At 44.8% G+C, this 24067-nt stretch overlaps 1 protein-coding gene across 2 annotated transcripts in view; it reads right to left on the bottom strand.

The window, feature by feature from the left end:
- Positions 1-24067, bottom strand: part of exoc6b (exocyst complex component 6B) — a 631370-nt gene that overhangs the window by 263327 nt on the left and 343976 nt on the right. Inside the window, exons 9-13 of one of the 2 annotated variants that reach the window (XM_078224516.1) lie at positions 18410-18493; positions 18184-18230; positions 16007-16127; positions 11144-11215; positions 8818-8915 (exon numbers count right to left, since the gene is read on the bottom strand). In XM_078224516.1, coding sequence (XP_078080642.1) covers positions 8818-8915; positions 11144-11215; positions 16007-16127; positions 18184-18230; positions 18410-18493 — 422 coding nt within the window. The remainder of the gene's footprint in view (positions 1-8817; positions 8916-11143; positions 11216-16006; positions 16128-18183; positions 18231-18409; positions 18494-24067) is intronic. The other variant, XM_078224517.1, reaches the window with a different exon arrangement.

The following is a 24067-nucleotide window of genomic DNA, read 5'->3' as shown; positions in this document are numbered from 1 at the left end:
TAGCTTAGCATGGGGACCATGAGGGTCCCTAGGGAGTGGGTGGGGGTGCATACTTAGGAATGGAAGGTATGAGGAGGTATAGAAGATGGGTGTAGACATCGCATGGTGTGTGGGGATGAGTAGGTGTGGGGGTGAGGAGGTGCGGGAGGGGGTGGTGAGGGATAGAGGATCTTACTATTTCTACTATGGCTGGAAAGACCCACAGCATCGAGACAGGCCTTTTAAACAGCTCACCTTGGCACCCAGTAGCCCTGTGGCTGACTCTAAATTCTTTCATGGTCCATTTGATTGGCCTTGCTGCAGCCTGCACCCTCGTCCCACACAATGAAAATCCCTTCTTTCCTGGCACTTTCTCCTGAAGTGACCAGGCCAAGCTGGAAATTTCTCTGACTCGCACAACGCACCTCAGGGATGAAAATCCAGACCATAGTGTCAGGGTGATGGTGCTGAGGAGAGTTGGACCAGATGCTGAATAGCAATACTTATCCTTGATGGCGAACACGGTGGCACAGTGGTTAGCACTGCTGCCTCACAGCGCCAGGGACCCGGGTTCAATTCCCGGCTTGGGTCACTGTTTGTGTGGAATCTGCACATTCTCCTAGTATCTGCATGAGTTTCCTCCAGGTGCTCCGGTTTCCTCCCACAGTCTGAAAGACGTGCTGGTTAGGTGCATTGGCCATGCTAAAGTCTCCCTCAGTGTACCTGAACAGGCTCTGGAGTGTGGCAACTAGGGGATTTTCACAGTAACTTCATGGCAGTGTTAGTGTAAGCCTACTTGTGACACTAATAAATAAACTTTAAAAAATCTTTAAGAACAGTGGTAAACGGTTAGGGGTCAGGTCAGGGGGCTGGGTGGCGAAGGAATCAAGGGAATTATCGGTGATGGTCTCAGCAGTGACAGAAACTGTGACAGACAAGGATTGTGAGATTGAATGGGAGAATTGATCTCAATGAGTTCGAAGGTAAGGGGAATAGCAATGTGTATTGCAAACCGTTTCGGGCCAAAATTCTGTTCCAGCAAAAGAAAACAATAAAAAAAACAATAAACTTTTAAACACTGTTTAACAGCTCCAGGTTGGGAAGACTTCACCCTAAGCTGTCCTTGCAGCTGCCTTTGGCTGTGCTTGCTATGATATCCCCCTCGCCCCACACCACTATAGAGTATTGCAACATGGTTCTATGGCTGTGGCCCAGAGGTGTGCACCCATTGCTGGAGTACAGCCAGCACAGGGTAACACTGGCCTGAAGGGGCAGGCACATTATTATTTGGCAACCGTCATACCCCAAGCAAGTACGTCCACAGGGGAGCTTTAGAAAGTACAAACATGCAGGCACGTAGACACTGGTTTAAAAGTGTACAGTGATATCAGAACTGAGAGGGTAGAAAGGAGAATGCTGCAGGGTGGCCTTGTTTTTAAGTTTATTTATTAGTGTCACAAGTAGGCTCACATTAACACTGCAATTAAAATACTGTGAAAATCCCCTAGTTGCCACACTCCGGCGTCTGTTCGGGTACACTGAGGGAGACTTTAGCATGGTCAATGCACCTAATCACTATTCGGACCGTGGAAGGAAACCGGAGCACCTAGAGGAAACCCAGGCAGACTCGAGGAGAACGTGCAGACTCCGCACAGACAGTGGTCCAAGCCGGGAATCGAACACAGGTCCCCGGCGCTGTGAGGCAGCAATGCTAACCACTGGCCTCTTTCTGCACTGCAGAGATTCTATGATTCTATTCTTCTAAATAGTATAGACACATGTAAAGGAATACTACATGAGCACACAAGGGAGAAAGGAATCAAAGGTTGTGTTGATAGAGTGAGATGAAGTGAGGTGGAAGGAGGGTTTTTTCAAGTATAAACACCGGCTTGGACCTGTTAGGCTGAATTGCCTTTTCCTGTGCTGTATATTCAGCAATTCTACTTAAATATACTTTTAAAAATTCATTCATGGGACATGGGCATCGCTGGCTGGCCAGCATTTATTGCCCATCCCTAGTTGACCGAGGGCAGTTGAGAGTCAACCACATTGCTGTGGCTCTGGACCAGCTGACGGGGATATTCGCAGACATCTTTAACCTCTCTTTACACCAATCTGAGGTCACTATCTGCTTTGAGAAGATGACCATTATCCCGGTACCCAAGAAAAGCCAAACAGCATGCCTTACTGATTGTCATGCAGTGGCTCTGACATCCATTATTATGAAGTGCTTCGAAAGGTTAGTCATGACAGAAATCAATTCCAGCCTTCCAGGTTGCCTGGATCCACTACAGTCCACCTACCACTGCAACAGGTTCACAGCAGACGCCATCTCCCTGGTCCTACACTCAACCCTGGAACACTTAGATAATAAAGACACCTACGTCAGACTCCTACTTATTAACTACAGTGCAGCCTTCAACACCATTATCCCTACAAAACGCCTCTCCAAACTCCGTAGCCTGGGGCTCGGCTCCTCCCTCTGTGACTGGATCCTGAACTTCCTAACCCACAGACCATAATCAGTAAGGATGGGCAACAACACCTCCTCCACAATCATCCACAATACCAGTGCCCCACAAGGCTGTGTCCTCAGCCCCCTAGTATACTCCTTATACACCTATGACTGTGTGGCCAAATTCCCCTCTAACTTGACTTTCAAGTTTGCTGATGAAACTACCATAGCGGGTCGAATCTCAAACAAAGATGAGACAGAGTACAAGAAAGAGATAGAGAATCTGATGAACTGGTGCGACAACAATAATCTCTCCCTTAATGTCAACAAAATGAAGGAGATAGTCATCGACTTCAGGAAGCATAGTGGAGAACATGCCCTGTTTACATCAACGGGGATGAAGTAGAAATGGTCGAGAGCTTCAGGTTTTTAAGTGTTCACATCACCAACAACCTGGCCTGGTCCCTCCTTGCGGACACTATAGTTCAGAAAGCTCACCAATGCCTCTACTTTCTCAGGAGACTAAGGAAATTTGGCATGTCCACTACAAGTCTCATCAACATTTACAGATGCACCATAAAAAGCATTCTTTCTGGTTCTAACACATCTTGGTATGGCTTCTGCTCTGTCCAAGACCGCAAGAAAGTACAAAGGGTCGTGAACGAAGCCCAGTCCATCACTCAAACCAACCTCCCATCCATTGACACTGTCGACACTTCCTGCTGCCTCGGAAAAGCAGCCAGCATAATCAAGGACCCCATGCACCTCAGACACCTTTTTCCATCGAGAAAAAGATGCAAAAGTCTGAGGACATGTACCAACCGACTCAAGAACAGCTTCTTCTCTGCTGCTGTCAGACTTTTGAATGGACTTATCTCACATGAAGTTCATCTTTCTCTATACCCTAGCTATGACTGCAACACTACACTCTGCACTCTTTCCTTTCTTTCTCTATGAACGGGATGCTTTGTCTGTATAGCTCATGCTTTGTCTGTATAGCACGCAAGAAACAATGAACACTTTTCACTGTATATCAATACATGACAATAATAAATCAAATCAAAATCCAGTTCTCCTTCTAGTGTAGGAACACCGCACCATCAGAGATGTCCTCATAAGAATGAGACATTAAAGAACTCCATCTGCTCTCTCAGCTAGGTATAAAAGATCATACAGCTCTCTTTAAAAAACTGTAACGGGGAGCTTTCGCAATATTTATCCCTCAACGAAATCCCGTAATAGACTTTCTGGTCATTATGACAGAGTAGTTAGTGGGATTTTGCTTTGTGCAAATTGGCTGCTACATTTCGTACATTTCAACAGTGACGACATTCAAAAGTGCTTCAATAGCTGCAAAGTGCTTTGATATGTACTGAGTTAGTTGAAGCAATATATAGTCAGTGATCCAGTCTTTCTTTTAAACACGCAACTGGATGCAACAACTATGCAGCAACTCATCACAAAGTTGGTACCTGGGCCTAACCAGTATTTCCTCAGTGGCACACTGAGTGTCAGGCTAACTTTTATAACTTAAAGGTAAGTGTACCACTAACAGTTCTACAGCTAGGATATTGTCAGGACCCATAGTCTTTGCTGTCACCAATGCTTTCAGCCATTTCACATGGAGTGAATCGAATTATCCGAAACTGGCATTGAAAATGATGGGGACCTCGGGAGGAGGTCGTGATGGGTCATCCACTCGACATTTCTGGCTGAAGATGACTGCAAGTGCTTCAGTCTTGTCTTCTGTACTGATGTGCTGGTTACCCCATCATTGAAGAAGTGGATGTTTGTGGTGCCTCCTCCTTCTCCAGTTAGTTCTTTAACTGTCCACCACTATTCACGACTGGATGTGGCAGGACTGCAGAGCTTTAACCTCATCCACTGGTTGTCAGATTGCTTAGCTCTATGTATAGCATGCGGCTTCCACACAATTACAAATAACTTCTTCCGTATAAAAAAAGAGCAAATCAGCCATAAGCAGCCAAGCATGTTACTGAAGAGGGCCAGAGTTAATGAGTTGCTTTCAGATGGCAAAGTTAACGCATCCCTTTCTTTCTTCAATATGACCCATGGCCTGAGCAATGCAAAGTTGCTTCTAGTTACTTTGCAGGCTTAAGGACTGCCCTTTCTTGGTCACGCAAGAACGCTCTAAAAGCTTTGCTGATTTTATGAGTTGTTCAACATAAGCCAAGCAACTTAAGCATAGCGATGGCTAAAATTCCAAGTATTTGGAGTCAAGTCCTCACATTGTCTTCTTGTGGAATCCACACTGAATGGAGGAAATTCCCTTTTGGGCTCTTTCATGATGTGGAACCTTACGTTGAAGGTGAGCTTTTGAGTCTGGGAAATCTGGTTAATAGTTACTCCCATTCAATGATTAAAAGGATGTCCCAGTGTTTGTGGGCGCCCGGATGTGGGTGTCCTCCAAATTCAGTCACATGCAGAGTGAGAGAACTTGGAATGTTCAGTCATTAGATTTCTGATGAGTCTTCAGTGAACTACATTTCTTTTCTCCTTATGTATAAAAATCAGAATTACTTCGAAACAAAGGGGTCTAGAAAGACACATTGCACCTTCATCTGGTCTGTCCAAAAAGTTCAATTATGACTACTCATTCCCATCCTTCCATAATTTTTCCTATCATCTCCCCGATTAAATTTTCAATGCTATTCATCTCCATTGCAATGGTTCTCAGTGTCCCAATAAACACTCTCAACTCGCTATGGCACGGGTTAGAAACAGATAAATGCTCTTGCGCTCTCCCATCAAACACTCCCACAACAGCGTTACATTACAATCTTAGTAGAGACCAGTAAATTCTTCTTTTAAGTAGATAAAATTTGATATTCCAGTTATTTAATCAGATAATGAACCATAAATACTATCTATCCTATACTCTATCATCCAGAATTGACATAAACTAAAATGAATTAACAGGAACATTGTGGTCAAGTAGAAAGTGTAACCTGCAAGTTAAGCGGCAGCTACAATGAAAACAGATCTTATGAATGGGCTCAGCTGTCCACTCAGACATTTAGTGATCACATTGAGTCACAAAGTTCTTCAAACTCTGTTTTCCTCATAAATAATTTCTCCTTTTTTGTTATTTATTCTTTCATGGGATGTGGGCATTACTGGCAAAGCTTGTATTTGTTGCCAATCCCTAATTATCCATAAACTGACTGGCTTGCTCAGCCATTTCAGTAAACAATTATGATTCAACCATATTGCTGTGGGTCTGGAGTCACATGTAGACCAGACAAGGGAAAGTTAGCAGATTTTCATTACTAATTTGCATGTTTGCACTTTATTAATTTGAATCCAAGTTCTACCTGCTGCTGTAGTGGAATTTGAACCCACATCCCCACAGCATTAATCTGAACCTCTGGATTACTAGTCCAGTAAGAAGTCTAACAACACCAGGTTAAAGTCCAACAGATGTATTTGGTAGCAAAAGCCACTAGCTTTCGGAACAGGCTGTTCCTTCGTCAGGTGGGTGGGAGTTCTGATCACAAACAGGGTACAAAGACACAAACTCAATTTACATGAATAATGATTGGAATGTGAGTCTTTACAGCTAATCAAGTCTTAAAGGTACAGATAATGTGAATGGAGGGAGCATTAAGCACATCAAGCTCCCTCCACTCACATTGTCTGTACTGTTAAGACTTGATTAGCTGTAAAGACTCACATTCCAATCATTGTTCATGCAAATTGAGTTTGTGTTTTTGTACCCTGTTTGTGATCAGAACTCCCACCCACCTGACGAAGGAACAGCCTGTTCCGAAAGCTAGTGGCTTTTGCTACCAAATAAACCTGTTGGACTTTAACCTGGTGTTGTTAGACTTCTTACTGTGTTTACCCCAGTCCAACGCCGGCATCTCCACATCATTACTAGTCCAGTGACATTGCTATGATACCACTGTCTCACCTGGCTCCTTCTAGGAGCTAGTCTGATCCCCAGCCAACAGTAGCACAGAACCAACCCAATTTCCATGGGCACGGTCTTTACCAGAAATGGAATACATCCACAGAAACTGCTCAACTTGGTCCAAATGGCGTAAACCCACCAATATTACCTTAAAATTTAAAGTTAGTTTCTTTATTAGTGTCACAAGTAGGCTTACATTAACGCAGCAATGAGGTTACTATGAAACTCCCCTAGTTGCCACACTCCGGCGCCTGTTCGGGTACATTGAGGAAGAATTTAGCATGGCCAATGCACCTAACCAGCACGTCTTTCGGACTGTGGGAGGAAACTGGAGCATCCAGAGGAAACCCACGCAGACACGGGGAGAATGTGCAGACTCCGCACAGACAGTGACCTGAGCCAGGAATCGAACCCAGGTCTCTGGAGCTGTGAGGCAGCAGTGCTAACCACTGTGCCACCGATAGAAGGCACTATAGCCAAATTTGCAGATGACACTAAAATAGATGGGACAGTAAAGAAATAAGCAAGTTACAAGCGGATATAGATAGGTTCGATGAGTGGACCAAAATTTGGTAGATGGAGTTTAACGTGGATAAGTGTGGGGTTATCCATTTTGGTCGGAAAAATGGAATGGCGACTTATTACCTAAATGGAGAGAGACTTCAAAGTGCTTCGGTGCAGAGGGATCTGGGTGTCCTCGTGCATGAATTGCAGAAAACTAGTATGGAGATACAGCCAGTAATAAGGAAAGCAAATGAAATGTTGGCATTTATTGCTAACGGAATAAAGTATAAAAGTAGGGAAGTGTTGCTGCAAATGTACAAGGCATTAGTGAGACTGCACCTAGAATATTGTGCACAGCTTTGGACCCTTTACTTGAGGAGGGATGTAGTTCCTTTGGAGGCCGGCAGAAGAATCTCATTACATTGATGTGGAGATGCCGGCGTTGGACTGGGGTTGGGACTGTAAGTAGTCTCACACACCAGGTTAAAGTCCAACAGGTCTATTTGGTAGCACAAGCTTTCAGAGCGCCGCTCCTTCATCAGGTGAGTCAAATTGATTGCAGAGATGAGGTCTGATGAAGAGAGACTGAGCAGTTTAGGCCTATACTTTCTAGAGTTTAGAAGAATGAGGAGGGATCTAATTGAGGGATATAATATACTAAAGGGGGTTGACAGGGTGGATGTGGAGTGGAAGTTTCCTCCTGTGGGGCATTCGAGAACAATAGTTTTAGGATAAAGAGTAGCAAGATTTAAAGCAGAGATGAGGAGAAACTACTTTTCTCAAAGGATCGTGAATCTGTGGAGTTCACTACCTCAGAGTACGGTGGATGCCGGGACATTGAGTAAGTTTAAGGAGGAGATAAACAGATTTTTAATTAGTAACGGATTTAGAGGTTATAGAGAAAGAGCAGGAAATGGTGTTGAGCTCGTGGCAAGATCAGCCATGATCATATTGAATGGCGGAACAGGTTTAAGGGGCTGAATTGCCTACTCCTGTCCTGAGTTCTTATGTCTTTATGTTCTTGAACAGCCGTAACAACTTATTCACTTTGCTAACTCTCAGCTCCTGGATCGAGCCTTTATTTCTTCACCTTGCCTGTTCCGCTCCAGTGGACTCAACAACTGCGGCTGCACAGTTTGGGCAGATCTGTATTTTGTATATGAAACTGGAAAGTTCAGTGTTATATCTGGGTACACCCCTTTCTGCTTCCAGTTCAGATTCATTTCCAGTTCAGTTTCTGTTCTGAGGTAGCGTCTGCCTCAAATGCATAGAAATTACATTTTAAAATATAGGTTCCCTTGCAACAGGTACGGCACAGGTTAGACACAGAGCAAAGTTTCCTCTCCACCGTCCCATCAAACATTTTCAAAAAAAGTCCAGTACGAGTCAGATTCAGAATAAAGCTCTCTTTGCACTCAATCAAATATTCTTAATTCATGTTATATTCAGGGTGAGGTTTATCTGATTCAACAACCTACCTTAAGCATAACCTGGGAAAAGCATCTTCTACTGAATCGGACTGACATGTTCTCCATTTCCTACAGCCATAAAGCTCATTGGCTGGAATTTTACCGTCCCACCCGTCACGAGAATCAGAATGGGTGAGCGGCGGACCATGGAAAGATCTGTTGACTTCGGGCAGTATTTTACGATTTTGGGACGAGCGAGGTTGTAAGATCCCGACCATTGTGTCTGAATCAAATTGCTAACCTGCGCTGAATTTTAGGCACTTCTATGAACAGCAAGCATGAATCAATGGCAGCTGGAGTAGAACTGCAAAAACACATTACATAAGGGCTGCTTATAGCCAGGGAGACTTTCAAACCTTCAAAGGTAACAACCTGCACGCGCGTAGCAAGTGGAATCCAGGTTGGACTGAAACTGGGCAGAAGTAAAACAATGACAGCGCACTGCTGTTTTTGTAAAGAAGTGTATTCCATCTCACCTGAAGACCCCAGACCACTTCTTGAGCAGAATTTCACCGTACTGGTCTCGGATCTCGAGCAGCATGTCAAAGTACTGATTGACTGGAAATCCGTACCCCTGTAAAAGAAATGCAAGTGCTTCAAATATCAGCATTCAGAACAGCGAACGCTCAGGTCCTAGAATCATGGAATCCCTATAGTGCAGATGAGGCTATTCGGCCCATTGAGTCTGCACCGACTCTCTGACAAAGTAACTTACCCAGGCCCTGTGCCCTGCCCTATCCCTGTACCCCACACATTTATCATGGCCAATCCACCTCGGAGGAAACCCACGCAGACATGGGGAGAACATGCAAACTCTGCACAGACAGTGACCCAAAGCTGGGATCGAACCCGGGTCCCTGGTGCTGTGACGCAGCAGTGCTAACCACTGTGCCACCGTGCCACCCACAGATTAAAATTTTAATTGATAAAAATGAATACTTAGGAAGGCAACTGGACTGCATAAATCCTGACACATTTTATCCTAACTAGACCTATGTTATCCTGACTGAAGGTATTAAATCTTGTTTAATTATGTGCATTCATAATGGTGTTTTCGGATTTCACTCTTCTGTACCGTGTGATCTTTCATGAACATTAAGAAACAGTGGCCTTGATTGTGATATTCCTTGTACAATATCGTCTGTATCCTAAAGCCAGTTATTCACAGAAAACCATTAAAATACTTCTTAGCAAAACAAATAGCCCTGAGATTGCAGGGCTGTCCTATAAGGTGGGAATGTGTAGAATGACACTATAGTGTCTGCAGTTTAAGAAACTGAGATGTGATCTCATTGAAGCATATACAATTTTTACAGACTTTAACAGGGTAGATGCAGAGATGCTCTTTCCCATGGCTGGAGAGTGTGATAGTCTCAGGATAAAGGATCATTTAGGAGAGAAATTATAATAGATTTCTTCACTCAGCAGATATGAAATTTTGGCATTTTCACTGTAGATTTTCAGTGAGTATACAGTAATTTCTAACTTAACGCTCTAGTTGCACTTTAAAAAATCCAACTTTAAGCAAAATCACTTTTACGGCGGCACGGTGGCACAGTGGTTAGCACTGCTGCCTCACAGCGCCAGGGACCTGGGTTCAATTCCCGGTTTGGGTCACTGTCTGTGTGGAGTTTGCATGTTCTCCCCGTGTCTGCGTGGGTTTCCTCCGGATGCTCTGGTTTCCTCCCACAGTCTGAAAAACATGCTAGTTAGGTGCATTTACGCGAACAGGCACCCTAGTGTGGCGACTAGGGGAATTTCACAGTAACTTCATTGCATCTTCATTGTGACTAATAAATAAGCTTTACTTACTTTACTTTTAAGCAAATCAGGTTTTCCCCTAAGAATTAATGTATAAACTGGATTTAGGTTCCACAGTCAGCCTTGATGATTAGAGATTCACTCCCTAGTGCCCACCAAGTCTCTCCCCAAGCCCCTGTGAGTCCATGTCTGGCCAGTCTGTCCCGAGAGTCCGTCCCAAGAGTCTGTTCCCAGCGAGTCTGTCACCAGATCCGGTGAGTCCATCCCCGCAAGTCCATCCCCGCAAGTCCGTCCCCCGCAAGTCCGTCCCCAGCGAGTCTGTCCCTGGGGATCCTCCCAATTTTTAAAAATTCCTTCATGGGACATGAGCATTGCTGGCTGGCCAGCATTTATTGCCCATCCCTAATTGCCTGAGGGCAGTTGAGAGTCAACCACATTGCTAAGGCTCTGGAGTCACATGTAGGCCAGACCAGGTAAGGATGGCAGATTTCCTTCCCGAAAGGACATTAGTGCACCAGATGGGTTTTCTGAAAATCGACAATGGTTCCATGGTTATCAGCAGATTCTTAATTCCAGATATTTTTATTGAATTCAAATTCAACCATCTGCCGTGGCAGGATTCGAACCCAGGTCCCCAGAACATTAGCTGAGTTTCTGGATTAATTGTTCAGTGATAATACCACTAGGCCATCACCTCCCCCTATTCCACTGGTGCCAGTGTAACAAAAAAACACCAAACACAGTAACCTCAACTGAATTATAATGTATTGAAGAATGAGATCGATATAGAGTGTTCCACACTTTGAGAATCAGAGAATATGGCGATAAATTGGGAAAGTGAAGGTGATGTCGAAGATCAGCCAATGATCAGTTAAACGGCAGACCAAGCTCGATGGGCAGGATGGCCTCCTCCTGTTCCTTTTTCAAACATTTCTTATTCATAATGAATAAAGAAACCTTTTCAACCTTCTTAATTATCACACAGTTAGCTTAGATACAAGGCTTTGTCAAATTCCAGCTATGGGAAGGTCCATCAGTTACCTGTAGAGTGTCCGCAAAGAGTACAAGGAGGTTCTTCAAATCCAAGACCAAGTTCGGGTCAGAGCAGTATGACTGAATGAGGAGGGAAAAAAACAATATTTAATGCCAGAAAACTTCAGACTGCCTTTCAACATATCTAACTTTGTGAGTAAGCTATTATGATCTTACTGTATGACTGGGCTAGTTGAAACTCTTCATCTTCACAGTGTTAGAAAGACAACACAACTCATATTTATAGACCAAGTTTTATGACCAAGAGACCCTATCTTCTATGTTTCTATAGACTATTGAGTTGGATGATCAGCCATGATTGTAAGGAATGGCAGAGCAAGCTTAAAGGGCCAAATGGCCTCCTCCTGCTCTTATCTTCTTCTATGTTTCTATCCCAAAGTGATTCACAGCTAATGAAGCACTTTTTAAATTGTGGTCACGTTGTAATGTAGGAATCAGGTTGAAGACAAGACTCACTGCATTACTTCCCTCTTTCTCAGACCCAAAACCATGGTCCTCTTCACCAGCCTCAGGTTTGTGTTCAACTCAAAGTGGGACATCATTTAATCCCATATCATTGCACCTCCCAATTTCATTAACCTCCTCTAATCTCAGAACCCTCCCCAGTCCTCTGACTCCAATCAAGATGTGAATCTCTCCTGAGAAAGGACCTATCCTCCCTATTGCATTGACAGAATTATAATGAAAACAACTTTGAATGACCAATGAAGCACCTTAATTGCTGTAAGCTACAGAGCTATGGGCCGGGTGAAGGAAGATGGGTTTAGAAAAGGCACCTGGGTATCCTCAGCCTGGCATGGACAAGGTTTTCATTTGATTTGATTTATAATTGTCACATGTATTAGCAGACAGTGAAAAGTATTGTTTCTTGCGCGCCACACAGACAAAGCATACTGTTCATTGAGAAGGAAAGGAGAGAGTGCAGAATGTAGTGTTACAGTCACAGCTAGGGTGTAGAGAAAGATCAACTTAATGCAAGGTAGGTCCATCCAAAAGTCTGACAGCAGCAGGGAAGAAGCTGTTCTTGAGTCGGTTGGTACGTGACCTCAGACTTTTGTATCTTTTTACCAATGGAAGAAGGTGGAAGAGAGAATGTCCGGGGTGCGTGGGGTCCTTAATTATGCTGGCTGCTTTTCCGAGGCAGCGGAAGATGGGCCAAATGGCTTCCTTCTGTATTGTAACCTTCCTATGCTTCTATTAGTGAGTTATTACTGTATTCAAGAATGAGATAGATTGACACTATTAGAATCAGGAAATAGATCAGGAAAGAGAGGTTTTTTTATTCTTTCACGGGATGTGAGCGTCACAGGCCAGGCCAGCATTTATTGCCCATCCCTAATTGACCTTGAGAAGGTGGTGGTGAGTTGCCTTCTTGAACCACTGCAAGAGTCTACAAGCTTATGAGGGACATGGACAGAGTGGATAGTCAGAAGCTTTTTCCCAGGGTGGAAGAGTCAATTATGAGGGGGCATAGGTTTAAGGTGCAGGGGGTAAGGTTTAAAGGAGATATACGAGGCGAGCTAGGGGATTTTCACAGCAACTTCATTGCAGTGTGAATATAAGCCTACCCGTGACCAATAAATAAGCTTTAACTTTAAAGTTTTTTACACAGAGGGTGGTGGGTGCCTGGAACTCGCTGCCAGGGGAGGTAGTGGAAGCAGGTATGATAGTAACTTTTAAGGGGTGTCTTGACAAATACATGAATAGGTCCCTGGAAGGGGAGAGAGTTTTAGTTAAGTCGGGCAGCATGGTCGGTGTAGGCTTGGAGAGACAAAGGACCTGCTACTGTGCTGTAATTTTCTTTGCTCCTTGTTCACTGTAGTCCATGTGAATACACCCACAGTGCTACTCGGGCGGGATTTCCAGGATTTTGACCCAGCGACAGTTGATATATTTCCAAGTCAGGATGGTGAGTGACTTGGTTCAGCAGCAAACATCCCCACTACCTTTACGATGGGGGCCAGGGGGGAGAATGTCATTAATGAAGCAGCTGAAGATGTTTGGGCATGGACACTACCTTGAGGAACTCCTGCAGTGATGTCCTAGGACTGAAATGATTGAGCTCCAATCACCACAATCCTTTGTGCCAGGTATGACTCCAACTTGCGGAGAGACTTTCCCCCGATTCCCATTGACTCATTGCCATACTTGGTCAAATGCTACTTTGATATGAAGGGCAGTCAATCTCACCTCATCTCTTGAGGTCAGCTCTTTTTGATTTTTGGACCAAGGCCACAATGAGATCAGGAGCTGAGTGTCCCTGTCGCAACCTAAACTGAGTGGCCAACAGCAGGTTATTGCTGGATAAATGACGTCTGACAGTACTGTAGACAACCCATTCCATCACTTTGCTGATGATAGAGATTAGACTCATGGGCAGTAACTGGCCGGTTTGGATTTATCCTGCTTTTTGGGGACAGGACATACTTGGCAATTTCCCACTTTGCCGGGAAGATGCCAGTGTTGTAGCCGTGTTAGGACAGCTTGGCTAGGGGTGGGACTAGTCCTTGATATAAAAAAATCAGGCAATGATCGTACTAAATGGAAGAACAGGCTCGAGGAACTGTACGCCCTACTCTTGTTCCTAATCCTTTCAGTCTTATCTATAAAGAACAAGTAATTGTCATTAATATTAATTAAATTCCACTAATAGAATATACTGATAAATCTGCGGCTGAATTGGAAGGAGCGGAGAGGGTCTTTAAAATCTGTATGACGGAGTAGTGAATATGAGATGCTCCAATATTCTGGAGCTTTAAGTGGTTGGATACAGCCCACATAAGTCTTCACCTCACTCCTTAGCCACTCATATCCCACTTTCTGAAATTTCCTCCTTGGACCAGAACTGCACACAGTACTCCAGCTGTGGCCTCACCAAAGTTCTATACAACTCCATCATAACCTCTCTGCTTTTGTAATCTATACCCGGATTGATAAAGGCGAGTGTGCCATATGCCTTTTGCACCACCCTATTTACCTGCCTTTCCGCCTTCAGAGATCTATGGACAAATACGCCAAGGTCCCTTTGTTCTTCGGAACTTCCCAGACCTTTCATACTATACATCCTTGTCAAATTACTCCTTCCAAAGTGCATTACCTCACACTTTTCAGGGTTAAATTCCATCTGCCACTTATCCGCCCATTTGACCATCTCGTCTATATTTTCCTGTAACCCAAGACACTCAACCTCACTGTTAACCACCTGGCCAAACTTTGTGTCATCGGCAAACTTACTGATCCTACCCCCCCACACAGTCATCTATGTCATTTATATAAATGACGAACAATAGGGGGCCCAGCACGGATCCCTGTGGTACACCACTGGTCAATGGCCTCCAGTCACTAAAGCAGCCGTCTGTCATCACCCTCTGTCTCCTACCGCTAAGCCAATTATGTATCCACTTTATCAGATCACCCTGTATCCCAAGTGCATCAGCCTTCTTAATAAGTCTCCCAAGTGAGACTTTGTCAAAGGCTTTGCAGAAATCCATATGACACAATGAATGGTGGAGTGATAGAAAGGACTTGCATTTATACAGCACCTATTGCAACCGCAGGACATCCCTTTTAGCTAAGTAAGTACTTCCCTGAGTGCGGCCACTGATGTTATGTCGGAAATCTGGCAGCTAATTTATGCAGAGCAAAATCCCACAAAAAAAAGTGTACTTCTAACCAGATAGTGTGATAATTGGGGATGTTGGGAATAGCGTCATGTTATCTGTTACAGCCTGAGGGGCAGGAAGGGTCTTGGCTTATTGGCTCTTCCAAAAGGCAGCATCTCTGACAACTCAATGTTTTCTTCCCCGTAATGAGCTGGCATTGTTAATCTAGAACTGGAGTCTAGGCTGGCAGAGGAAGATTATGAATTCAGGGAAAATGTACATGGAGTGTGGCACTGTATGGCTTTGAGAATTTACAGTCAAGTCTGATTCTACCTTCTTCTGATAGCATGTCCATTTAGCAGCAGGGGCCTCTGAGAGATCAGCAAGAGGGGGTAAATTTCCCTCTTTCTAATCTAGTCTTTGTAGTTTATTTTTAAACACTTGAAAGGGAAAAGAAATTCCAGGGCCGTGGGGAAAGAGAAAGCAGAGCGACAAACAGGATAACTTTTTTTTTAAAGAGTTTGCAGTGGCACAATGGTCCAAATGGACTCCTTCTGCGTTCTCCCACTCCCACCACTCTGTGGTGACAGAGAGTGACATGAAAAGATATATTGTGTTATGAATCGATACTGACATCGATGATTATATCTACATAACAGCCTGCGCATACCAATTTGACTCAAAGCACTTTGCAGTGGGACTAGGAAGTGAAAAAGAAGTTAATATATGCAGTCGTGAGGATAGATTGAGAAGGCTCTTGAAGGTGGGGAGGGAGATAGTTGGATGAGATTAGTGAGAGCGAGTTCCAGAGTGTAGGATGTGTAGTGGCTAAAAATGGAGATGAGGAGCATATCAGCCATGATGCTCGAATGGCGGAGCGGACTCGACGGGCCGAATGGCCTAATTCTGCTCCTATATCTTATGAGTTTATAAGGCTCTACTACTGATGAAGCCAGGGGAGAGTTACAATGTCAGCATGGGTGGAAGCAGAGGACTCACATTGATTCACACGGCTACTAACAGTGGGGGTAGATGGGGTATTATTCAATTTAACAAGCGGGACAGAGCAGAAACAGAATTACTTATTTTAAAATTAGAATTGGCAATAAACTATATTCTGTTTCTGCGTTTAATAATGTCTTGTAATACAAGTAGTGCTTTGACATGGTAGAGGGGAGGAACTGAAGGAGACGGTGGAGGGGTGTGCCCTTGTGGAGGAGGGGAGGGCAGATTTCACAATCTTACTTACTGAATGAGTCCTGAGTGCCGACATGGTTTTGGACACCGCCAACTCCCACAGCTGATCAATGTACACTCTGTTCACAAGACCCTGCGTGGTGTGCAATATGTGGTCCTCAACTACAAAAAATCTGCAGGGGGAATCGGGACAAGTCAGAATCGGACACAAAGTCAGTCAGTAAAAACACACACACACGCACAGCAAAAGACACACCCTTGATTGCAGCAGGTACCCCAGACAGATTTAAGGCAGGATTCGTTACAGTGTTAAGCCTTGCAATGTGAGGTATTAATGAACACCCGATCCTTGACTTGCCTTTCGCTCACCCACATTCACACTTAACCTGAGGTGATAGCTGCTCAATGTCAGCAGCACAACAGCTTCTGGGACTTTTCCTCAATTAAAATTCGTATTTGCACTTACTAGGGCAGAGGAATATCAATTCTGGAGGCGGGGGGGGGAATGGGGAGCGGGGGTAAGTATGGCGGGGCAGGCAGGCAGGACAGGAGAAAGACAGAAAAGAGAGAGGAGAGAAGACGTCAAGGGAGAGGCAGAGAGGAGAGAAAGAGGAAAGAGGAGGCAACGGGGAGAGGTTAAATAAAAAGGATAGCAGAAGGGGGAAATGGGCAAGGGACATAGGGGGAAAGCATTGCGGGGGAATATTGAGGGGGGAAACAGGAGATAAAGGGAGGAGGGAGAAAGGAGAATAGGTATGGGGGGCAAAGGGAGAATAGAGGGGAAAAAGAGGAAGGAATTGGCGAAAAGTGAAAGGAGTAGAGGGAGGGAGGGGAGGGAGAGGAGGAGAGGCAACAGGGAGAGACAAAGGTGGGGTCAAAAGGAGGAGGAGAAAGGGGAGAGAAGGAAGAGAGAAAGGAAGGAGGAACAGGAGAGGAGGAGGAGGGAGGGACAGGAGGGAGGAGGAGGGACAGGAGAGAGGAGGAGGGAGGGACAGGAAAGAGGAGGAGGGAGGGACAGGAGAGAGGAGGGAGGAGGAGGGACAGGAGAGAGGAGGGAGGAGGAGGGACAGGAGAGAAGAGGAGGGAGGGACAGGAGAGAGGAGGAGGGACAGGAGAGAGGAGGAGGGAGGGACAGGAGAGAGGAGGAGGGAGGGACAGGAGAGAGGAGGAGGGAGGGACAGGAGAGAGGAGGAGGGAGGGACAGGAGGAGGAGGGAGGGACAGGAGAGAGGAGGAGGGACAGGAGGGACAGGAGAGAGGAGGAGGGAGGGACAGGAGAGAGGAGGAGGGACAGGAGGGAGGGACAGGACAGAGGAGGAGGAACAGGAGAGAGGAGGAGGGAGGGACAGGAGAGAGGAGGAGGGAGGGACAGGAGAGAGGAGGAGGGAGGGACAGGAGAGAGGAGGAGGGAGGGACAGGAGAGAGGAGGGGGGAGGAGGGACAGGAGAGAGGAGGAGGGAGGGACAGGAGAGAGGAGGAGGGAGGGACAGGAGAGAGGAGGAGGAACAGGAGAGAGGAGGAGGGACAAGAGGGAGGAGAGGGGAGCGAGGGAGGAGAGGAGAGAGGCGGTGGAGAGGTGAGAGAGAGAGAGGGAGAAAGAAAAAACTGAGAGGGGAGGAGAGAGAGCAGAAAAGAGTGAAGGAGGGGTGAATGGGGAATTAAGAGGAGAAAATGGAGAGAATGGAAAAAAAGAGGAGGGTGAGAAAGGAGAGGACACCTTCACACTCAATATTTTCCTGTTTTTTTAGCTGGACTTATTGGATTGCTACTGGAACAGGATTCTAACTCATAGACTTGCTCCCTATCCAACTCTGCTGAAAACCAGGATTGAAACCAAAACCTGGTCTGAATGATTCAGATACGCACAATTAACCAGCAGAACACTATGAGTAGGACACATTAAAGTGCCCTATTACCAAGGACGCTCATAGGTACGAGATTTGTAAATAGAGATTTGAGGGGAGAAGACCGACCAAGATGGGGAGAGAGAGAATGTGAACATGAGGAGGAGAGTGGGAAAGAGAGATAGTCAGAGAGAAAAAAAGACAAAAAACTGGGGAGGCACAAAGGAAGGAACCCACAACTGGAGAAGCGTCCTGGTGGTAGAAACCCTCTCCTGAAAAAAAAACCCCAACACAAGCCCTCCACTAATGAACACCACTCCAAAATGTAAATAACGAGAACATAGCACCAGCAGGACTTTCTCTTTCCATGAAAAACATACACTCACCCGACAATTTGATTAAAATACCTCCTGTAGCCGTCTAATGTTTCATGCTGCAACAAGACAAGCATTTTCAGTTAGGACAATAAAGGACTGCAAAAATAAAGCATTTAAAAAAAGGGTCATACACTGGCATACTCAGTAATTCAGGGCAAAAACAAAAAGGAATACTGTTTCATCAAGGTTAAAATGCTCTTTGGTTAATGGAAATGAAAGGGGAGATTATTCCTACCATGTTGGAAGGGGGCTGCAGGACTAAGCGGGCCTGTTTCTTTCTTTGTTTCCTGTAGTAGTTCTCAAATGTATCTTGGGCACCCTGGAGAAATGAAACAGAAGAAAAGGGGATGTGTGTTGGAGTCGGGAGCGCGTGAACACATTTTTAAGGATTGACAAAAGCAGATTTGTTGTCGAAAGCCAGACACCTTTAACCAAGGCTCCTGTCTACACAACGGGTTTCCCATTTAGATAGAAGCGCCCCAAAACCTCCTTCCCCTCCACCAGCGTATCCCGATTGCTGCCATTCTCTGAAGCACCCAATTACCTGACCTCCGTGAATGGACATTTCCGCTCATTAAAATCTGTCTTTGTCATTTATCAAAAAAGCTAAAGGCAAATGTTCTCAGCATTGGGGTGAGTTATAGAATCAGACAGCACAGAATGAGGCCATTCACTCCATTAGGAATGTGCTAGCTCTATGAAAAAGCTATCTAATTAAGTCCCACTCTTCTGCTCTTCGGTCCAGCGCTCTTCCAATGTGTACCACTCAAATCGTTTATACAGCTCATTTTGAAAGGCATAGCCAAATCTGATTCAACCGCGCTCTCCGTGACATTCCTGTTCATATAAAACTGCCTGAGCACAAAAACATTCTCTTCATTTCCCCCGGTTAACTGCTCGAGAAAAGAGAACACACAAAGAGGAATGCTGAAGGTAATTCACGGTATCCGCTACATTTACTGTGGGGAGATCCATAAATTGGCCTTGAGTCCTTGACAATTGGAGAGACTCTGATGTGATTTAACTGAAGATTTCAAGGTTAGGAAGGGAATTGTTCAAACCAGTAATGGAAAGTGTTCACAATTGCAGTTGGAACAGGTACAAAGTTAGGTTCGAAGGGAAGACAGGCTGAATACTACCAACCAACGGGTAATAAGGATTATGATTAAATTGTCAGGGAGGAAACCGTGAATGAGTATAAATGAATTCAAGAGACAATTACAGAGAAGGAGTTGAGAGATGGTGTGTAACAATGGTAAGGGTTATGTGAAGACAGGTACGTGGGTTTAATACATCAAGAGGAGACAGGCATATTGGGCCAAACGGTCCATTCTTGTTCCTGAAACGTCTCATTCTCATGGGCGGCAATACAGTAGCAGTGATTTCAGTAGCGACTCCAGTGTCGCCATTCTATGCCTTCAAAACACTGGACTCCACAAAACAGGGTGCTATTTTCCGCCAGCAGATTTCCTGTTTCCATTCATTGCAAAAGAACAAACTATAACCGGTTTTTACAAAAAAAAACATCCACAGAACAAAAAGGGTTTTAAAGTCTAAGTGACTCGAGACTGTGGCTGGTTTTAATGAGAAGACCTTTTTTTCCACCGCCACCCCACACAAAACAACTATTTACAATTATTGTTTTTGTTTAAAGTTTTAAATCGCTGTAACCTTAAGTGGCTCCATAATCCCCTGACGTTTTAAGCTCAGAGTGGATGTTCTTTAACGAATTGGGCAGTATCTTTGCATTGTCGCTTGTATTACGATCTCTCTGGGGGCGAGGCGGAGCAGGGGGTGAGTGTGATGAGGGTAGGGGATTTGTTCAGCAGCCTCAATGGTGCTGGCGATGAGGCTAAATGGTGGCGCCGACAGCCAGGAATTCAATGCGATCTGCAGTCTCGGCTCCCATTGCTCAACAACTTTAATCTATACAACGTCTGTAATATAGTGAAACGTTCCTCAGCGCTTCATAGGAGCCATAAAATTTGACGTGGAGTCACAAGAAGAGATATTAAGGTAGATGGCCAAAAGCTTGGTCAAAAAGGTAGGTTTTTCCGAGTTTTCAAAAGGAGAGAGAGAAAGGAAGAGAGGCAGAAATGTTTAGTGGGTAAATTCCAGAGTTCAGGCCCAGGCACGGCCACCAATGGTGAAGTGAGTAGAATTGCGGTGAGTAAGAGGCCAGAATTAGAGGATCTCACAGATCTCAGAGAGATGTCAGGTTGGGGGAGGTTACAGAGATAGGGAGAATCCTTTAGGTGGCAGGCGAAGATGTGGGTGGGTTGCTTGCGAAAGGAAGACGACCACAGAATCTTCAAGCACAGACGAAAACTATTCCTCTCTTTGCACCTGTGAAAGTTCTTTGAAAGAACTATCCGATTAGTCCCAATTCCCAAGCTCTCCCCAGTGCCAAATAAATTTATCCTTTTCAAGTTTCTATCCAATTTCTGTCAAACAGTGCATTCTAGATGTAAAGTAAAGCTTATTTATTAGTCACAAGTAGGCTTACATCAACACTGCAATGAAGTTACTGTGAAATTCGCCTAGTTGCCACACTCTGGCGCCTGTTCGGGTCAAAACTTGGTTCCAAAAAAGAAATCTAATTTTTTACTCTGGTTCTTGTTCTGGTTCGAACATTGGTGGCTTCTGATTACTGACTCAGTGGAAACAGTTTCTCCCCATTTATGTTACTAAAAACCACTTGATCAAATCTCTATTTAACCTTCACTGCTCGAAGGAGAGAACTCTGATTTCTCTAGTCTCTCCAGAGCTGGTTAAATTTTAAAGAAACTTCAATAAAAAATTCAGAGGGAGAGATCTTGGGGAGCTTAGAGAGAGATTTCCTTGCTTTCTCCCCTAACCTTTTCTGTCCTGAAGGGAGGATCTTGTGTCAACAACAACAACAACAATAACTGTGCAAGTAGCTTACCCCAGCAACCAAGTTTGACATGGGAATATGTACAGCCCAGGTTTGTGTCTTACCCATCCTCACCTCCTGATCAGGATGCTGCCAGACCCGCTGAGTTTCTCCTTTCCGTTTTTAACTCAGTTCTCCTAGTGTGCAAGCCGATATTCACCTCTCACCCAACAACACCAAAATCAGATTAATTGGCCTGCCTGCTTGTGGTACCTTGCTGAATTTTGCTGATTAAACTGTACTTCAAAGTAATTAATTGTCTGTGAGAAATCTGAGACCTACAAATGTGCTACATAAATTTTAGACTTGCTTTGCAATGAGAGACACCCATAACGATTTTACCGTGAGTCATTAGAAATGTCATTCCTCAAGAGAACGGACAATGTGTACAGCACCACCCTTTAAAAGACCAGGTAGCATTTGTTTTGAAGGGGAATTAAAATAGGCAATGGTATTAAAACAAGATGTTGGTTTGCCACCTCCCACAAATGCTGTTCAATAAAAATGTGTGGCTCAATTTTCAATAGCTGCCCCTCCCCAATCACCAATTTTGTCGAGGAATTGTGGAGAAAATTCAATGCTATTTCGCTGGTCGGGGTGTCCAGAAGGCTCCAAATGAAGTTACAGTAGGCAGCTCGGATAACTCAACTGGAAATCTATTGACAGTGAAAATCTCACATTCTTCACTCTTCCACAGTGTTGTCAGTGAGATTTCAGATTAGAGTACAGGAGCAGCCGTGTCTTGCTCCAGTTATACAGAACATAAGAATTTAAAGTTGTCACCACCAGTTAGCTCTCTCCCTCAAAGGGGAGAGCAGCCTATGGTCATCTGGGACCATGACGACTTTCATTCCTTTCTACTTTAGATATAGCACTTGGGCGAAGGGGATCAATGGTATGGGGGGGGGGAAGGTGGGATCAGGCTACTGAGGTGGATAATCAGCCACGATCATAATGAAAGACAGAGCAGATTTGAAGAGCCAAATGGCCTACTTCTGCTCCTATTTCCCATGGGTGGAATTTTCTGGCTGCGCTCGCCCTAAATTCGGAAAATCCCACCCGAGGTCAACAGACTTTTTCATTGTCCATGTCCCACTCGCTACGGGTGGGACGGCAAAATCCAGCCTATGTCTATGTTTCTATGTCTAAGATTACTTGAAAGCAAAGATAGTTGAGAACAGAAATCAGAGACAATACCAAAGGGTGAAAAGAAAATAGGAGAGAAGGCAAGGTAAAAGAGAAAGAAGTGAGACCAATTGTATGAGGCAGAGGAGGCTGATGAGGGAGTTGTTCGAGTTAAGGGATTGCACAGTGGGCCTTGAATTCAACACACTGAGGGTGCCAGAGGGTGGAAGTGTGTGCTAAACAGGGACTTTGCAACTCAAGGGGACTGAAAGGAGAAAAGCTCAGAGCAGCACTGACCACACCAGCATTAAGAGAATAGAAAGAAAGCTGGATTTGGAATCAACGGGGAGCTGGGCCCTTGAATAGCGCCAGGCTCCACCAGCTCAGGCTCGGATGCCTGGCGCCGTCTTTTGAGTCCACAGCCTGGCTAGCACGGAAAGGAGAATTCTTTAAGACTCGGGGGTTTGTGACATAGCAGTTTAGCTATTTAGCTCATTGCAGCTTAGAGGCAAGGAACAAAATCTCTTTAACAAAACTAATAAGGTCAGCACTCGCAGCATTTTCAAAACATAATCACATGCTAAGAAAACAAGTGTTGTAATGACCTGAAAAGCTAAAAGCATGATTGACATAATGTTGGAAGATCAGAGCTCCCTGGCAACCCTTGAATGTTGGATTGACGGTGTCTTGTTATATTCAGTTTTGGACACATTGTGCCTACTGGATATCTTTCAGTGAACCCAGAATTCTGCCAAGTTATGCTCTAGAATTCCTAAGCAGACAGCACATCAACTACAAACTACAAACCGCATATTTAAATGGTATATTATTGCACACAAGGAGATCTGTTACTTTTGTGACTGTGGACTGGATAGTCTCTGGATAGCTTAACATGCTTGCGGAAGAAGTCATAGCCTCCGTATTTTTAAGATAGTTTCTCTGTTGAATGGATTTAGTTTCAAATAACTGTGTCATTCTTGCCGCAGCGGAGCTGCCCACAGCATTCAACACAGGAGGGGACCGGCAGCTTCACAAACGGGTAAAAGGCAGACAGATTTGGGGTCTAGGTTTTATTCAAGTCAGCTGTACTTGCGACCAGGCCAAAGCTGTGCCTACTTATGCTGAACCCAATTACTCTATCATTCTCGCCATCAACCATTTTTAAAACTCATTTAGCTCTAATGCCTTCATCATTCTATCCCCCGCCCCGTCTTGATGCTATTTCTTGGCTTTCTGTTTCACAATCCTGCTGCTCCTTCAATCCATTCTCCTTTCGATAAATTGTTTTCCTTCTTGTGTTCTCTTCTGCTCTCTCGTTCTCGTCTTCCCACCTGTAGCTCCAAACCCACCTCCAGACCCCTTTGTCCATTGCTCCTCGAGGGGTTGGTGTACAATTTGCAACTTTTTAAAAATACATTTGACAAGGCCAATATTTATTGCCCATTACTAATTACATACCTAGGAACATACATAGAAAAGAGAAGCAGGAGTAGGCCATTTGGTCCTCTGAGCCTGCTCCACCATTCATTATGATCACTTTAGCCCCAAGAGCTATATCTAATTCCTTCTTGAAATCACACAACAATTTGGCCTCAACTACTTTCTGTGGTAGCGAATTCCAAAGATCCACCACCCTCTGGGTGAAGAAATTTCTCCTCACCTCAGTCCTAAAAGGTTATCCAGCCCAGAGGAAACCTTGCAACAATGATCTTCCACAATGAGGGCGGCACGGTGGCACAGTGGTTAGTACTGCTGGCTCACAACGCCAGAGACCCAGGTTCGATTCCCGGCTTGGGTCACTGTCTGTGCGGAGTTTGCACGTTCTCCCCGTGACGGCGTGAGTTTTCTCTGGGT

This window comes from Mustelus asterias, chromosome 1 (assembly GCF_964213995.1).
Source record: "Mustelus asterias chromosome 1, sMusAst1.hap1.1, whole genome shotgun sequence".
NCBI classification, from domain to species: Eukaryota; Metazoa; Chordata; class Chondrichthyes; order Carcharhiniformes; family Triakidae; genus Mustelus; species Mustelus asterias.
Note: the sequence above shows the minus strand (reverse complement) of the source record. Positions and strands in the feature narration are given on the sequence as shown.